The sequence below is a fragment of the Sus scrofa genome, chromosome 9, assembly GCF_054392235.1.
Source record: "Sus scrofa isolate SSC_HxYL_T2T_F1_AM1 chromosome 9, Sscrofa_HxYL_maternal_Yorkshire_Landrace_v2.0, whole genome shotgun sequence".
In the NCBI taxonomy this organism is placed as follows: domain Eukaryota; kingdom Metazoa; phylum Chordata; class Mammalia; order Artiodactyla; family Suidae; genus Sus; species Sus scrofa.
In genome coordinates this window covers 51,802,773-51,817,550 of record NC_139391.1, presented here as the reverse complement: position 1 = coordinate 51,817,550, position 14,778 = coordinate 51,802,773, and the positions used below count along the sequence as shown (strand labels likewise).

Sequence of the window (14,778 nt, the reverse complement as noted above, 5' to 3'; positions counted from 1 at the left end):
TATTATGCTTTCATTTAATTAATATTATGTAACATTTTGGGATTGACTCTGCTTAATTCCCTCAAAATTGGTCTAAGTCGTTGCCTGAATCAGGGTTTGTCCAAATTTTTGTGCGAAAATAAGTTTTACTTGCCTTGGGATATATGCCCAAGGATGTAAGTGCTAGGAAATCATAAGTTCAATTTTATAAGAAACTAACAAACTGTTTTTCAGAGTGATCATGATGTTTTATATTCCCACCAGCAATTTATGAGTGATTTAGTTTTTCTATATCATTGTCAACATTTGCTACTGCCATTATTCATTATTTTAGCCACTCTGATAGATATGTAGTGTTATTTCATTGTGGTTTTAATTGAGTTTCTCTAATAATGCTGAATATCTTTTCACATCCTTCTTTGCCATGTGCATGTCCTCTTCAGTGAAATGTCTGTTCATTTCTTTTCATTTTCAAATTGTTCCTTTTTTATAACTTTTGAATTTTGAGAGTACTTTATGTTTGTTTGTTTGCTTCTTTCTCTCTCTCTTTCCTTCCTTCCTTCCTTCTTTCCTCCCTCCCTCATTTTTGCTGCACCTGTGGTGTGCAGAAGTTCCTGGGCCAGAGATCAAACCTGTGCCACAGCTGTAACCAGAGCCACAGCAGTGACAGTACTGGATTCTTAACCCACTGAGCCACAAGGGAATGCCTTATATATCTTAATATTAGTCCTTTGTCAGACATACGCTACCAAATATTTTCTATCTCCCTGTCTTTTTATCCTTTTACCAGAGTATTTGACAGAGCCAAAATGTTTAATTTTGGTGAGTCTAAATTTACAAATTTTCCTTTTATAGATTGTGCTTTTGATGTCAAGTCTTAATCTATGTCTGGCTCTAGATCCTAAAGATTTCCCCCAAATCTGTTTCTTTTAGCCAATTTAATAAGATTAACATTGTTAAATTTTTGTCTTAATCTCCAATTCTGTCTATCCTACTTAGAAGAGAAAGTTTTAGAAACAAGTACTAGAAGATCAAAATCTTCCAGACAGGTTTATTTGGTGAGCTTAGCTAAATTTACTTTTCCTCTTCTGTGGTTATGAGGAGACTCTGTGAGTCAGAGTAAATCCCAGCATGAATTCCATAACAGAAAACTCCCATTATCATTAGCTTTCATAATGAAATAAATTACTTGGTGCTTTTCCTTCATTAGTTACAATTGTAATTCTGATGTTATTTGAGAAAGATTGGGTGATACAAAAACCTTTTGTCCTTTAAAAAGGAGCAATATTAATCAGAAATGAAAGAGGACCATTTTTTTCTGAGTGAATCCAAATGCAAATTATTCCCTTCGTGGATTCGTTATTCTTAACCGTATTTTTGACCTATATTCAATCACAAAATTAGAACAATAGGATATTTTTCCACCAAGTCACAACTATTCCTTACCATAACGTGAGTTAACGAATGTAGGGAACGCAGTTTTCTTCTGTATTATATCCCATGTGTAGCACCTACTATGACAGATGCTCAAAAGGTATTTGTGGAATGACTGAATGCATGAATAAATGAGTATTACCACTAATTATTTATTCAGGGAATTGAGGAGAGTCATCACTACAAGAAAATTAAGAGCAGTGACTTCATTTAGTGTTCTACTGATAAATAAGACAACAATGGAGAACAAGGCAAGAGTGTCTCAGGCTGGTTACCTTGGAGAGGAAGGTGTCTTTCTACACTTCCCTGGTAATATACAGATTCAGGTTCTGAGGTTTATGTTCTACTGATTCACCTATATTCATTTCTGAACTGGAAGTAACCCAAATGGGCAATATGGATATCTATGTCTATCACTCAGGGATATTAGCCTTATTCAAGCACTCAGTATTTGGTGGGCTTTTGCTAAATCTCTGTGAACCTTCATCCTCTTTGAACTGCTGTAACTTCTCCTAGCTTCTTCTCTTAGTGTCCAGCCTTAGTTTTGGACACCTGGTTATATTCCTGCCAAGATTAACTAGCTCCCCACTCTAAATCTTAAGTCACACCTTATATGTCACCTAGAATTAACTGCTGTTAACATTTTGTTGTATTTCCTTACAATCTTAATTTGCAATTGTCATACATGCCTATGCTCCTTCCGGAATGCCTAATGCTCTGTCATCACTGGCCCTTACCTCATGTTTTTCCTTCTTGAATACTCCCTGCCTGCTATGCTCTTATAATTCCCATCTGACAATACACACTTCTACTTTTGTGCAGTTAACTTATTCCCTCCTTTTCCTTGTTCAAACATTACTTTCTCCATGAAGTCTCCCATCCTCTTAAACCAATCTAATGTGCTTGGGTACTAATGTACCTATTATCCTCACTCTGAGTGTAAATATGCCTGTCAGATGCTGCCACAGATTTTCAGCTTTTCTCGGACAAGGGCCATGTTTAAATGATTAGCCATGCTGTCAAGATGTCAGGGGTGTTTTTCATATGTAGACAACAGGTTTCTAACCTTGGCAATATGTAGGAAAGATGAGTGTGGAGCTGAGAAACAGTGAGCCCTATCTGGAACTTTCTATCTTGTTTAGCAGCCTAAAGTTTAGGGCAAGGCAACTGTCAGTCCTAGTGAGGAAACTCACAGGCAATCTATTTTTATCACAGCTCAGGCCAAGCATGAGGAGGGTGCACAATAGCCAAGATGTGTATATGTTTCTGCTGCCCTTTGAGAAACAAAATTTTACCTACCATGATGAATCTTTGCATTCTGAAAAATGCTACAGCCACTTTTCATGCATAGCAAATTCATTTACTTGATTTTATTATCTAAACAAAATTTTACCTACCATGATGAATCTTTGCATTCTAAAAATGCTACAGCCACTTTTCATGAATAGAAAATTCATTTACTTGATTTTATTATCTTCTACTGACATAAGCATAGGTTACATTCTGGAGACAAGTTGTACATTTCATGTATATAATAAATACAGCCCTGTTTTATTTTATTTATTTAGTTTAGTTTCATTTAGATTATAAAATTGCACACTTTTCCTAGTTTATGTTGTAAACAAACCAAACATTTCCTTTTTTCTCCCTAAAAGAGATCCAAGTTCTGCGTGGGGAACATATTACTTTGTAAATGGGAGTGCTAGTTAATTGAAACATTAGTCAGTTTGAGACACCTATGTTATAACAGACCCAGGAAAAACAAAATCTGAGAGATTTCATCACCATTAGTCCTGCCTTATCAGAAATGCAAAAGGTTGTACTTTAAACTGAAAAAAGAATGGTATTTCCTTCTATTGTATCAAGCCAGACTCTTTTTAGTCTCAAAGATTTATAGATATGAAATTTAAGAAAACTCATTTTATGAAAAAAAAGGAAGTTTTTATTACCATAAAGTTTTAGTTTGCTTTAGAGAAAAATTCAAATCAAACAAGTTCAAGCTACTAATTACATGAATATTTATTTTGCCAGATTCTAGTCTAACCATGCATAGAAGGAAGGAGAAATGAACACGAGGTGGTCAAATTCTATTTGATTAGAGATGTAATCAAAATTATGACTCTCTCTCTCTACACACACACACACACACACACACACACACACAATATGCTTGATGCTATTATAACATGTCAGGCTAAATTAATTTGAATTAACTAAGTTTCTTTCTTTCAGTTCCTAACTGGTATTAACATATTCTGTGCTTAGTCTTATAAGCTAACACCTGTGATCCCCATTAACTAAGCATAATATCTCACAGATACCACGAAAGCTCTGTTGAGTTAGGAAATCCATTACTACAGAAATCATGACTAAAAGAACTCTGAAATTCTAGAATATTTAGCACTTATATAGTAGGAATTTCTCAAATGCTTAAATCCAGGAAGGGCCATATTGTAATTGTTTTTGGGGAAAACAGAGGGGTGACCTCATCAGACAGCATTCCACGTTCTTGCTGATGTACAAAAAGTACACGGAAAGAGGCCAAGTAGGAGGTGGTCTAAAAAGCAGTAGGAATCAGCCTAAGTCTCTGAACAATGCTATTAAGAATAAAGTTCAGTTCAGTGAGTAAGCATGGAACTGAGAGCAATCATGTGACTCAATAATATCTGTACTTGTAAATGGAATACATAGAGCTAAAAAAGTATCAAAAGTAAAAACCTTGTTCAGAAGAAAATTACAGGAAATCACACTTACATATATACAAACATGTGTCCCAACAAGCCAGCAATTTTGGTTCTGCTTAGTTTGCAACTCTCTTCAGGGCTTTCTTCAGAGCAAGCTTGACATCCTTGTTCCTTAGACTATAGATGAGGGGGTTCAACATGGGTACTATATTGGTATAAAATATTGAGAAAAACTTCCCCTGGCACATAGAACCATCAGAAGAGGTCTTGAGATGTGTGAACAACCCAGAACCGTAGAAGAAGGCAACTGTTATTATGTGAGAGTCACAAGTACTGAAGGCTTTGGACCAACCTTGAGCTGATGAGATGTGGAGGATATTGGAGAGGATCAAAGCATAAGAAAAAAAAATAATTAAGCTAGATATTAGTACAACTGTACTCACAATAATGGAATCTACTAGCTCATTGGCATAGGCACTGCTGCAGGACAGCTGGAGGAGGGGGACGATGTCACACATGTAATGGTTGATGAGGTTGGAATCACAAAAGGACAATTTGACCATGTTACCTGTGTGGACCATGGCACCAGCAAATCCCATCACATATGAACCAAACATCAGCAGAGAACAGACCTGAGGGGACATGGTGATTGTGTACCAAAGGGGCTTACAGATTGCCACATAGCGATCATAGGCCATGGCTGTCAACACATAGCACTCAGAATGGACAAAGAAACAGAAAAAAAACAGCTGAGTCATACATCTTGCAAAGGAGATGATGTTCTTCTCTGACACAAAACTCATTAGCAGTTTAGGAGTAATGACAAAGGAATGGCAGAGATCTATGAAGGAAAGGTTGAAGATGAAAAAATACATGGGAGTGTGAAGGTGACAGTCCAGGCATATCAGATTAATTAAGCTCAAATTTCCTACCACAGTGACCATATAGTTTAATAAGAAGAGGAAGAAGAGGGGTAACTGGAGTTGAGCTTGGTCTGTAAATCCTATGAGGATGAACTCAGTTACTGATGAGTCATTTTCCCCAGCCATTATCTGCAGGGGTGTGATCTGTGAGGAAATGAGAGAAGAATGTCACATTAGGACAGAACTCAGATTCTTTGTTTCAAGAAGATTTGCTCCACTGGGGCTCAACTGTGACAGCTGGGATGATGTTCTGCAAAAAGAGCCAGAAAGCAATGACTTGTACCTTTTGACTTTCATCTCTCATCTGTCCTTTCCTTCTCTGTTTTCAAATCTCAGCTGCAACTCCTTACCTCCCCTGGGCTGACACAATCCAGGATAAAGTCTTTTAGCAGGGGCTCAAAATGATGCCCACATTTGAGAGGTAAGGAAACAATATCTTGAAGAGATGAGTAGCCTGGCCAAGGTGATAGGGTAACAGGGAAAGCAGTCCAGAGTGGTACTTTGGAATACTTCCTATGGAAATTCCTGAAGCTTGGGACAACGAGGTCACCAGGATCCCTATAGCGCCCATTACTCAACCCATTCTCCCCTCTCACCTTTCAGAAACTCAGTACCTGGCTGAGTGAGAGTGCTGAGTGTCCCCTAGACCCTGCATTTCTCCTGCCCTTTCCCTTTATCCAATCAATTGTTTAAGAAGGGCAGGTGGCCTCCCAGACCTCTTTACTATTATAGCAGTAGAAACGAAAACATCAGAACAGAGAAGACGCAGCAGCCCAACTTCTGTTTACATGGACACCTTACTACTAGTGTTCTAGTGTTCTTTTTCCAGGACTCTAGTGTTCTTTTTCCATCCCCTTGCCTGAAGGAGACAAAAGTTCTGACAAAGGAGGAGGCAACATTCGCTATTTGTGGATTTGCATATAATGTCTTCAGGGAAAGGCAAAGGAATCAACCTTTTGTTTCCAAACCATCAGCTGACTAATAGTGTGGATGCATCTTATTCTCTGTGGATCTCAGGAACTTCTTTGGAAACTTAGAAAATTAGCTTCATTAAGGATCAAAGTTTGATCAGGCTCCTCAGGGAAGAAATTACTGAGCCTGTGTTTACATCACTTGTCAGTAAGTTGATACTGGTGCCTTTTGGGAGTCAGCATTGTTCTCCAAGTATCAGTTCACATTAAGAATTTCAAATCTTCTGTGCAGGGAAGGAGTAGCCTCCATTGTATTCCCAGTTAACTTCAGAGCTCACCCTTGATTCTAAAAGAGGAGTGTTCAGGGGCAGAGTCATTTCCGAGACTGTTTTTTTTTACATTTTCTGTGACTCACAGTCTTTCATAATATCCATCTTTTGTAGTTCACATATATAGAGAATTATAACAGGGAAATGTTAATAGAACGAGCTCTGGAGTCACACTGAGTCTGAGTTTAAATTCCTCTTATCACTTCTGTGATCTTGGACAGGCTACTCAATCCCTCTAAGCCATTTGGCCTTGCAGACATTATGAGTTTAATAATAGTCCTGCTTCCTAAAACTGCTTTCAGGATTAAATGCCTTATTACCTCTAGAGCACTGCTTAGCATATAATAAGTGCTAAGGGAGTATTTGGTCTCCTTCATCTTCATCTTTATCTATAACATGGACTTCTTCCCTAAGTTTACAATACTGTACACCACTATTTATAGACATCCTCATTCAAACTGAATTCAGCATCTCCTTGTGGTTCCAGACCTATTTCTCCTCTTCTCATCTTTTACTAAGTCAATGGCACCATCCTCTACCTAGTTAGTCAAATCTATAAATAGGCTGTCATTCTGGGCTTCTCCTTCTTAGAAACCATTAGCATTTGGTCTTCCAAGTTTACACGACTCTTACCTCCTTAAAATCCTTGGTTTCTGATCCTTCCTCTTCATTGTACTCACTTTGATAAAGCTGTCTTACCTTAAGTCTGGAATACTTTAAACGTTTCCTTAACACAGGGTCCTACCATCACTTATGAATTAGCTTTTTATTGATGTGTAATAATTAACCATAAACTCAGTGGCTCAAAAAACACCTGCTTGTTAGTCATAGCTCTGTAACTTAGAAGTCTGGTATGGACCAGCATGGCTGGATTCTCTGCCCAGGCTGAAATCAGGGTGTGGGCAGGGCTGCATTCCTTCTGGAGGCTCTGGGGAAGAATCTGTTTCCGAATTTAGTCAAGTTGCTGGAAGAACTCAGTTCCTGTGGTTGTGGAATTGAGAGCTCCATTTCCTTGCTGGCTGTCCGCTGGAGGTCACTCAGCCCTAGAGGCTGCCTGCTCTCATCCTTTTGTGGCCCTTTTGTCTCTAAATCCGCAGTAAAGAGCACGATGAATCCTTCTTGTGCTTGCTTGAGAAAAATTCTGCTTTTAATACGCTCATGTGATTAGATTAGGCCTGCCCTGATAAGCTCCCTCACTTAAGGTTGACGATATCATATAACATGTATAAATTCTAAAGTGATATAGCATTATTTATATGGTTCTTCCCATATTCAACTAATAGGGGATTATACAAGGGAAAATATACTGGTAGGGGGGAGTCAATATATTTAGAATTCTTCCTGCCATATCTATCTTCTCTGGAAATCCATACTTCACAAATTTTATAGAGAATTACTTGTGAAGATGCAGTGTTTCCTTGTTTAAAACCCTTCAGCTTCTTTCTCAACAGAGGGGCAACCCCCCCTCAGAAAGAGCCGTCTATGGTCTGCTCCCCAAACTTGGTGTCCACAGCCATCTCTCTCATGTGTCCCACAGATTTTACTTTCTAGTAATACTAAAGAGTCCCAAGTTCCCACACTTGCTGATGATTTCTTGGCTTCATGTTCTTTCATCTGCCTGAGATACCTGTTCGCTTATTCTTTACTTGGAGCCCACTTACTCATTCTCCAAGACTACTTCTGTCTTCACTTCTGATAGAACAGCTGTTCTGACCTCTTCCAGAATCTGAAGTGCCTTCTTTGTGTGCTGCTGAAGCATCTTATACATTTCTCTTATCCTGCTTATGTACACAAAGTTTACCTGGGTATCTTCATTTAAACTGTAAACCCTTAGAGGGCAAGGAGTTGATCTTACTTATTTTTATTCATGCTCTTATTAACAGGTCTTTTTTGTTTTGTTTTGGTCCTTATATGGCTAAATAACATGAAGTTCTTTCTTGATTTTTTTCACTATTATGCCTTGTCAACTGCCTTTAAGTTTAGGAAATTAGATCCTGCCAAGTTTCACCTTCCAGCACCACAAATATATTTTCTTGATGTCTTCATCTTTCTCAAATATATTTTCTTGATGTCTTTCCAGCATGGTTAATTTTTTTTTTTTTTTTTGTCTTTTTGCCTTTTCTTAGGCCGCTCCCGCAGCATATGGAGGTTCCCAGGCTAGGGGTCTAATTGGAGCTGTAGCCACTGGCCTACACCAGAGCCATAGCAATGCGGGATCTGAGCCGCATCTGTGACCCACACCACAGCTCACGGCAACGCCGGATCCTTAACCCACTGAGCAAGGGAAGGGATCGAACTCGCAACCTCATGGTTCCCAGTCAGATTCATTAACCACTGCACCATGACAGGAACTCCAGCATGGTTAATTTTTAAAGTGATATTAATATTCAGGGTTTACATGATTATAAGAATATAAGTGCTTTGCACATTGAAGTAGTAAAATATGCTGATCAGTTTCCCTTCACCGTCCTGCTTTCTCTCTAGAATAAATAATGGTCCTGGTGGAGATAAGTTGCAAAGTACTCTGAATACAAAAAGGAAAAAGATGCAGATCCTGCCCATTTGTACGAAGTAACAAAAGAAACGAGAGTTATACAATTTATAGGTGCTAGCCACAAAACTAAACTCTTTCATTAACTTATCCTTTATAATCTTTATAACTATCTGAGATGGAAGTATTTCTGATTTATGTATGAAGAAATCAAACTGATGTTAAAAAATTTTGCCAAAGTCATAACAACTAATGGCAGAGCCAGGACTTAAACACAGATCTTTCTTGACATAAAATTAATTTCTCTTACAATGCTATGCAGAAAAAAGGGAATAAGTACTACCATAGAAGTTTGTACAAGATTCAGTAGTGACATGGATTAATTAAAAACCTTTTTCAGTGTAACACATAATTACTTTTCGTTGTGGGTGCAATGAGCTTGAGACAAACAAAAGGCTCATTTAACTGGCAAATCCAGGGATGCATTTTGCTTCAGATTTGGCCGAATCCAAGGGGTCGTAGAGGCGGCATCTTTCTTTCTTTTACTTGAACATGCTTGGTTCTACACGGATTTTTTTCCTCAGACTTTCTCCATGTGTAGATCAAAAGACTCCACTCTGTTCCTCATGAATATGCATCACAACCTTTACTACTTTGATTCAAGCCATGAAAAGATCACTCCTTTGCTTGATCTTACCTTAGCTGAAATTTCAAAATGGACCTTACTAAGAGCTGAGGTATAACTCAAGAGGAAAATGGCTAACCTCGAGACTATGTAGGACCAGCTTGTTCTCTGGGACTCCATGGCCCTTGTCCATATACTCAGAGCACATGAAATTGAGCAGCTTTTCTTATCTAAGTACCTACTTTTGTAACTTCTAGTTGTCAACATGTGGCAGGCACCAAGTTATCACCCTTCACCCAAGATTACCCAACAGGTATTTTAGGCTGTTAGAGTCCAAAATGAGGAGAATAAATAAAGAGAAAGGAAAAAAAATTCAATATCTGCTGCCCAAAGCCTGCACTTTTAATTTTAGTAGTCTGTTAAAAGAGATGCATCTTTCAAACATGACTGATGCCAAGAAAATGTTCTCATCCAACTGCATAACTTTGCGTGAGATTTCAAGAGGATTAATGTCCTTAGGAAGGGATTAGAGAGAGACCAACCCAGTGAAGAATCTCACTCCTTGCCTGATTTTGTCTTTTTTTCTTCTCGCCTTTCTTCCAGTCTTTAAGATTTTTATTTTTAAAACCATGACTACACAAATCTTATTCTGTATCTGACCTGTTAATAGTGTCTATTATTTTTTTACTCCACACACACAGTACTTCATAATGTCAATTTTTTTCTTCTCTCAAGGTACCAAGAGGTGACACTTCAAATTGCAAATCCTTTCCATTCCCTTCCTGTATATCTTGCTCTGATCTCCCAAGACAGATTTTTCTTTTTCAAATCCAGTGTGAATTTTGTCTTTCTGACTGTGGTTTTGGATCAAGTTAGATCCATCGGAACCACAATTCTTCTCTCTTCCCTATGGCTTTTTATACCTGCTCTTGTTCATTGCAAAAGCCTGTACAGCAGGCGTGCTCCCTGGGAATTGGAGATTATTCTTTCTTAATGTGCCACTATTTTGAAGTTTGAGCATTTTTTGGTCTTTGGATTATGCCATGCTATTGTTTTTATGGAGTTTTATTTGCTCTTCTTACTTTTATGTGTTGCTTTTACCAGAAATATTGGGAGGCACAGATCAAGGCAGTTGTCATTTCTTTTTCTGGCCTCTTGAAAGTCTTCTTAAAAATATTACCTTTAAAATATCTATATATTTTAAAGATTTACATTATTGGCTACAGATGGTTCAATTCTCAGTGAACTCAGAAATTTTTTTTTAGTTTTAGTTAAAAATACCATTCATCATTTAAATTTGCGTTATTTCAGAAAAAGTAAATATTCAAAAGATTACTAGGACTATTACTGGAAATATGGTGGGTTAGTTTATTCAAGGCAACCATCTTGTTGGAAATAATTATATTTTCATAAAAACATAGATTTTTTTCTTCTAAGATTGAAGAGCTGAAAGAGTATAAAGAATTCCTAGGTCAAAATAGATTACATAAAGAATCTTTTATCTATTAAACAAGTTGAATTAGTAGGTAATCTTTCACACATATGTGCTAACATCCTTACCCTAATGGCTTCACTGGTTAATTCTATCAAATACATAAGAAGAAATAATACCAATTTCATGTAAATTATTTCATAGTTAAGAGAAAACATTTTCCAACACATTTTATTAGGTCAGCATAACCTGGACATCCAAGTCAGACAAAGGATTACAAGAAAAAAAAATACAACAATATCCCTTATCAACATAACTGCAAAAATTATGTGTAAAATATTATTAATACAGTGTTATGTAAAAAAGATAATGTTTTATGATTAAGTGGGGTTCATCACAGGAAATCAAGGCTGGTTCCATCTCTAAAAATCATTCATGATTCACAAGAGAATAAAGGGGAAAATAGTATGATCAGATAAGTAAATACTGAAAAAGTACATGGTAAAATTAAACATACATTTATCACAAAAAGCTCAGAAAAATAGGAACAGAAGAGAATTTTCTCAATTTAATAAAAGGTTTTATATAAAATATACACTTAACATTATAATTAAATTACAAAAACTTGTAATTAAATTATAAAAAAAGACTGAATGCTTTTCCTTTAAGACTGGGAATAAGCTCTTTCCTCTATTTGGTCAAGAGCCTAGATATTGAAATAAGACATGGAAATGAAATAAAATGACAGCAGATTGAAAAAGAAGATAAATTAGTATTAGTCATAGAAAATATGATCATTAATGTAAAAAAATCAACAAAACAAAAACACTAGAACAAATAAGCAGATATAGCAAGGTCTCAAGATATAAGATCATTAAACATTAACCAACTGCATGTCTAAGTGGTGGGAACAAAAATTTGGAAAATGAAATTAATAAAAATATCTTCTACAACAGCATCAAACTCAAACCATAAATTTAATGACATGTGCAAAGCTCTAAACCGAAAACTTTAAAACCTTGCTCTGAGAAATAAAAAATGGTATAAACAAATGAGAGACACATCATGTTTGTGGATTGGATGATTCAATATTGTTAACATATTCTTTTCCCCAAAACATATCTATAGATTCAATGCAATTCAAAAAACACTGGGGTCTGATGGCTTCAAAATTCTGAGAAAAAGTTACATTTAAACTAGAACTCCTCATCTACCCAAACTTACAATAAAATAAAAAGGCAAAATTAAAGTAATTTCAGAAAGGCAGTGTCTCTAAAATTTGCATTCATGTAGCCTCTCTAAGGAAAATTTAATGGAGTATTTGCTTTGTCAAAAATGAGGAAGGAGGAGTTCCCGTCGTGGCGCAGTGGTTAACGAATCCGACTAGGAACCATGAGATTGTGGGTTCGATCCCTGCCCTTGCTCAGTGGGTTGAGGATCTGGGATTGTTGTTAGCTGTTGTGTAAGTCGCAGACGCGACTCAGATCCCATGTTGCTGTGGCTCTGGTGTAGGCCGGTGGCTACAGCTCCGATTGGACCCCTAGCCTGGGAACCTCCATATGCTGCGAGAGCAGCCAGAGAAATGGCAAAAAGACCAAAACAACAACAACAACAAAAAAATGAGGAAGGAAATTGACACAGCCAAGAGGAGTTTAAAGAGAAAGAACAACTTAAATGTAATGTGGTAAACTCAATGAGATCCTGGAACAGAAAAAGGTCATTAGGTAAATACTAACAAAATCTGTATAAAGCATGGACTTTAATTACGGATAACATTAACAATTTTGGTTTATTAATTGTAACAAATGCAGTATAAGACCTTAATAACAGGAATCAGAGTGGGGTATATGTTTTTAAGTTTTCCATAAATCTAAAGTTGTTGTAAAAATTGAATTCATTTTAAAAAGTGAAGAAGGAAACCAAGAAATAGGAATATATAGGATCCAGAAAATAGGAGACCTAACATAGGAAGAGGTGAAGAGAATCCTCAAAAAGATAGTGGAAAGGGATTTCAAGATGTTAAATTTTCAACAAAGTAAGAGGGCATCCTATCAATACCAGGATGGATCATAAATTTATTGGAAAGAAGAAAACATTTTTAGAATATCAGCTAATATCATACAGCTACAGCTTTATACATTTAAAGGAGAGCAGTACAAATGGGCAAGGAGTCAGGGATAAGTTAGAGAAATCATCCACAGAAGATTAAGCAAATGAAAGTACCTAAAATTATTCACTTCAAGAAAAACAAAAAAGAAAATGAAAGCAATAATAAAATTTGATGTACTATCTGTAAATAGTGTTTAAAACTATCTTAATAATGTAGCTGCCAATACTTTTCTAACAATTTATAGTTATAACCATATTGCAAGAAAGAGAGGCATAAGAGTGTGAGTGTGTGTGTGGTGAGAGGGAGGTGAAACAGATTCCACAGGAATTCACACTGTAAAGTATGAGAGTAACCTAAATATGAGATGAAGAGAAGCTTCAATAGGGAGGGAAGACAAGACCAGGATTTCAAGGAGATAGGTTCTCCGGAACTTGGAGGCTGGATGAAAAAGTTAAATGAGAAGACGCTTATATTTAATTTGTGAATTTAGTTTTTCGCCTCCATGGTTGTGAAAAAAGCTTAGAGAATGATGACCAGAGGAGGAGCAGTACTGATAACCACAAGAAAATGTTGAATGCCGTTTGGGGCACTTTAACTTGAGGCACATAGATAGACATAAAATACAACTGTGCAGGAGACAGGGAACAGATTCAGGCTACACATATAGATGCATATAAATGAGGAGAAAGAGTACAAACACTTATCAGACTCTTTCTATGATCCAGGAAGTGTTCTAATACTTGCCATGTAGTAAGTCATTTAACCCAAAAGACAATTATTCTCATCTTAGAGATGTGGATAACAAGGGTGAAAAAAGTTACATAAATTGTCTAAAAATCTCACAAATAGAAAGTGGGGAATCATTTTGGGTTTAAATTTCAGGCAGTACGACTTGACAGTCCTTTAAACACTTTGCCACAACAAAGCAGAACCTCAAGCTAGTAGAATCATCAGCCCTCTCTGCTCTCCTGACACTGAGAAAGTAACATACCCACAACTATACTGCATGATGTGGGTGCTGTCACTGCTCAGGACAGAGGAGCATCCTTTGTCAGTGGCAGCACAGCTGCTCTTCCTCTTGGCCTATCCCATCCTTGCACGAACTCTTTCTACCAAGCTGGGATCCTTGTGTTGTAAATTACTTCTTTTGCCTGTTCTCCAACCTTGGTTTTATAACCTCAAACCAATTGTCTGAAATCCCAATCCTCTTTCTATTAACTCTTGTCTATTTAAAAGAGCTACAGACATTTTTTTTTCTAGTTTTATTAAGGTATAATAGACATATAGCACTGAATTAGAGTCACTTTTTCTTGTTTGTCCACATAAATTTTAATACCACATTTTCCCACCACATATATAAGCCAAAGTATGAACTAACTGAAAAAACACATAGCTGTCAAATGAGTTAAATTCTAAGTTAGAAATAGGAAAAAAACTTTGCAGTCTAAGATGTCAGGGTATTTTCATTCGCAATTAATTATTGAAATTTGTGTAATCTTTGTACCTTACTTCTCAAAAGAGAAGACTCTGGCTTCCTCTTTGGCAACCAGTCACTACTGGTTTTCCTATATGTCCTTTTTCATGTAACATAAACTCATTTGCTCCAACTTTGTATTTTCCCACCAAAAATTATTAGAAGTTGCAAACATACTTTATATTTCTTGAAAAAGATGAGTAAGTCAAATCAAAAGAAACTTCTCAGTGTGGAACTTCTAGCTATGGCTGAGTGAGAAGGTTAGAAAATCACAACTGCATCTACAAAGTTGGATAAAATTGGTAAAATACTCTGGGGAGAAACCCATGCACACAACAATCTGAGAAATGTTGGTGCTTCCAACAGTGTTGAACTTTATGTGAGAA

At 36.7% G+C, this 14,778-nt stretch overlaps 2 protein-coding genes across 2 annotated transcripts in view; both read right to left on the bottom strand.

Annotated features, from left to right (window-relative positions):
- The window catches only part of LOC100524098 (olfactory receptor 8A1-like), a 141,033-nt gene that overhangs the window by 125,310 nt on the left and 945 nt on the right, over positions 1 to 14,778 (bottom strand). The window lies entirely within an intron of this gene.
- LOC100739156 (olfactory receptor 8C8-like) lies at positions 474 to 6,595 on the bottom strand. Its single transcript, XM_084976502.1, has one exon. It carries the CDS (start codon positions 5,144 to 5,146, stop codon positions 4,214 to 4,216), a length of 933 nt encoding a protein of 310 aa, XP_084832628.1. The 5' UTR covers positions 5,147 to 6,595; the 3' UTR covers positions 474 to 4,213.

Coding starts and splice junctions, on each gene's coding strand:
- LOC100739156 (XM_084976502.1), bottom strand. CDS start 5,146: ATGGCTGGGGAAAATGACTCATCAGTAACTGAGTTCATCCTCATAGGA.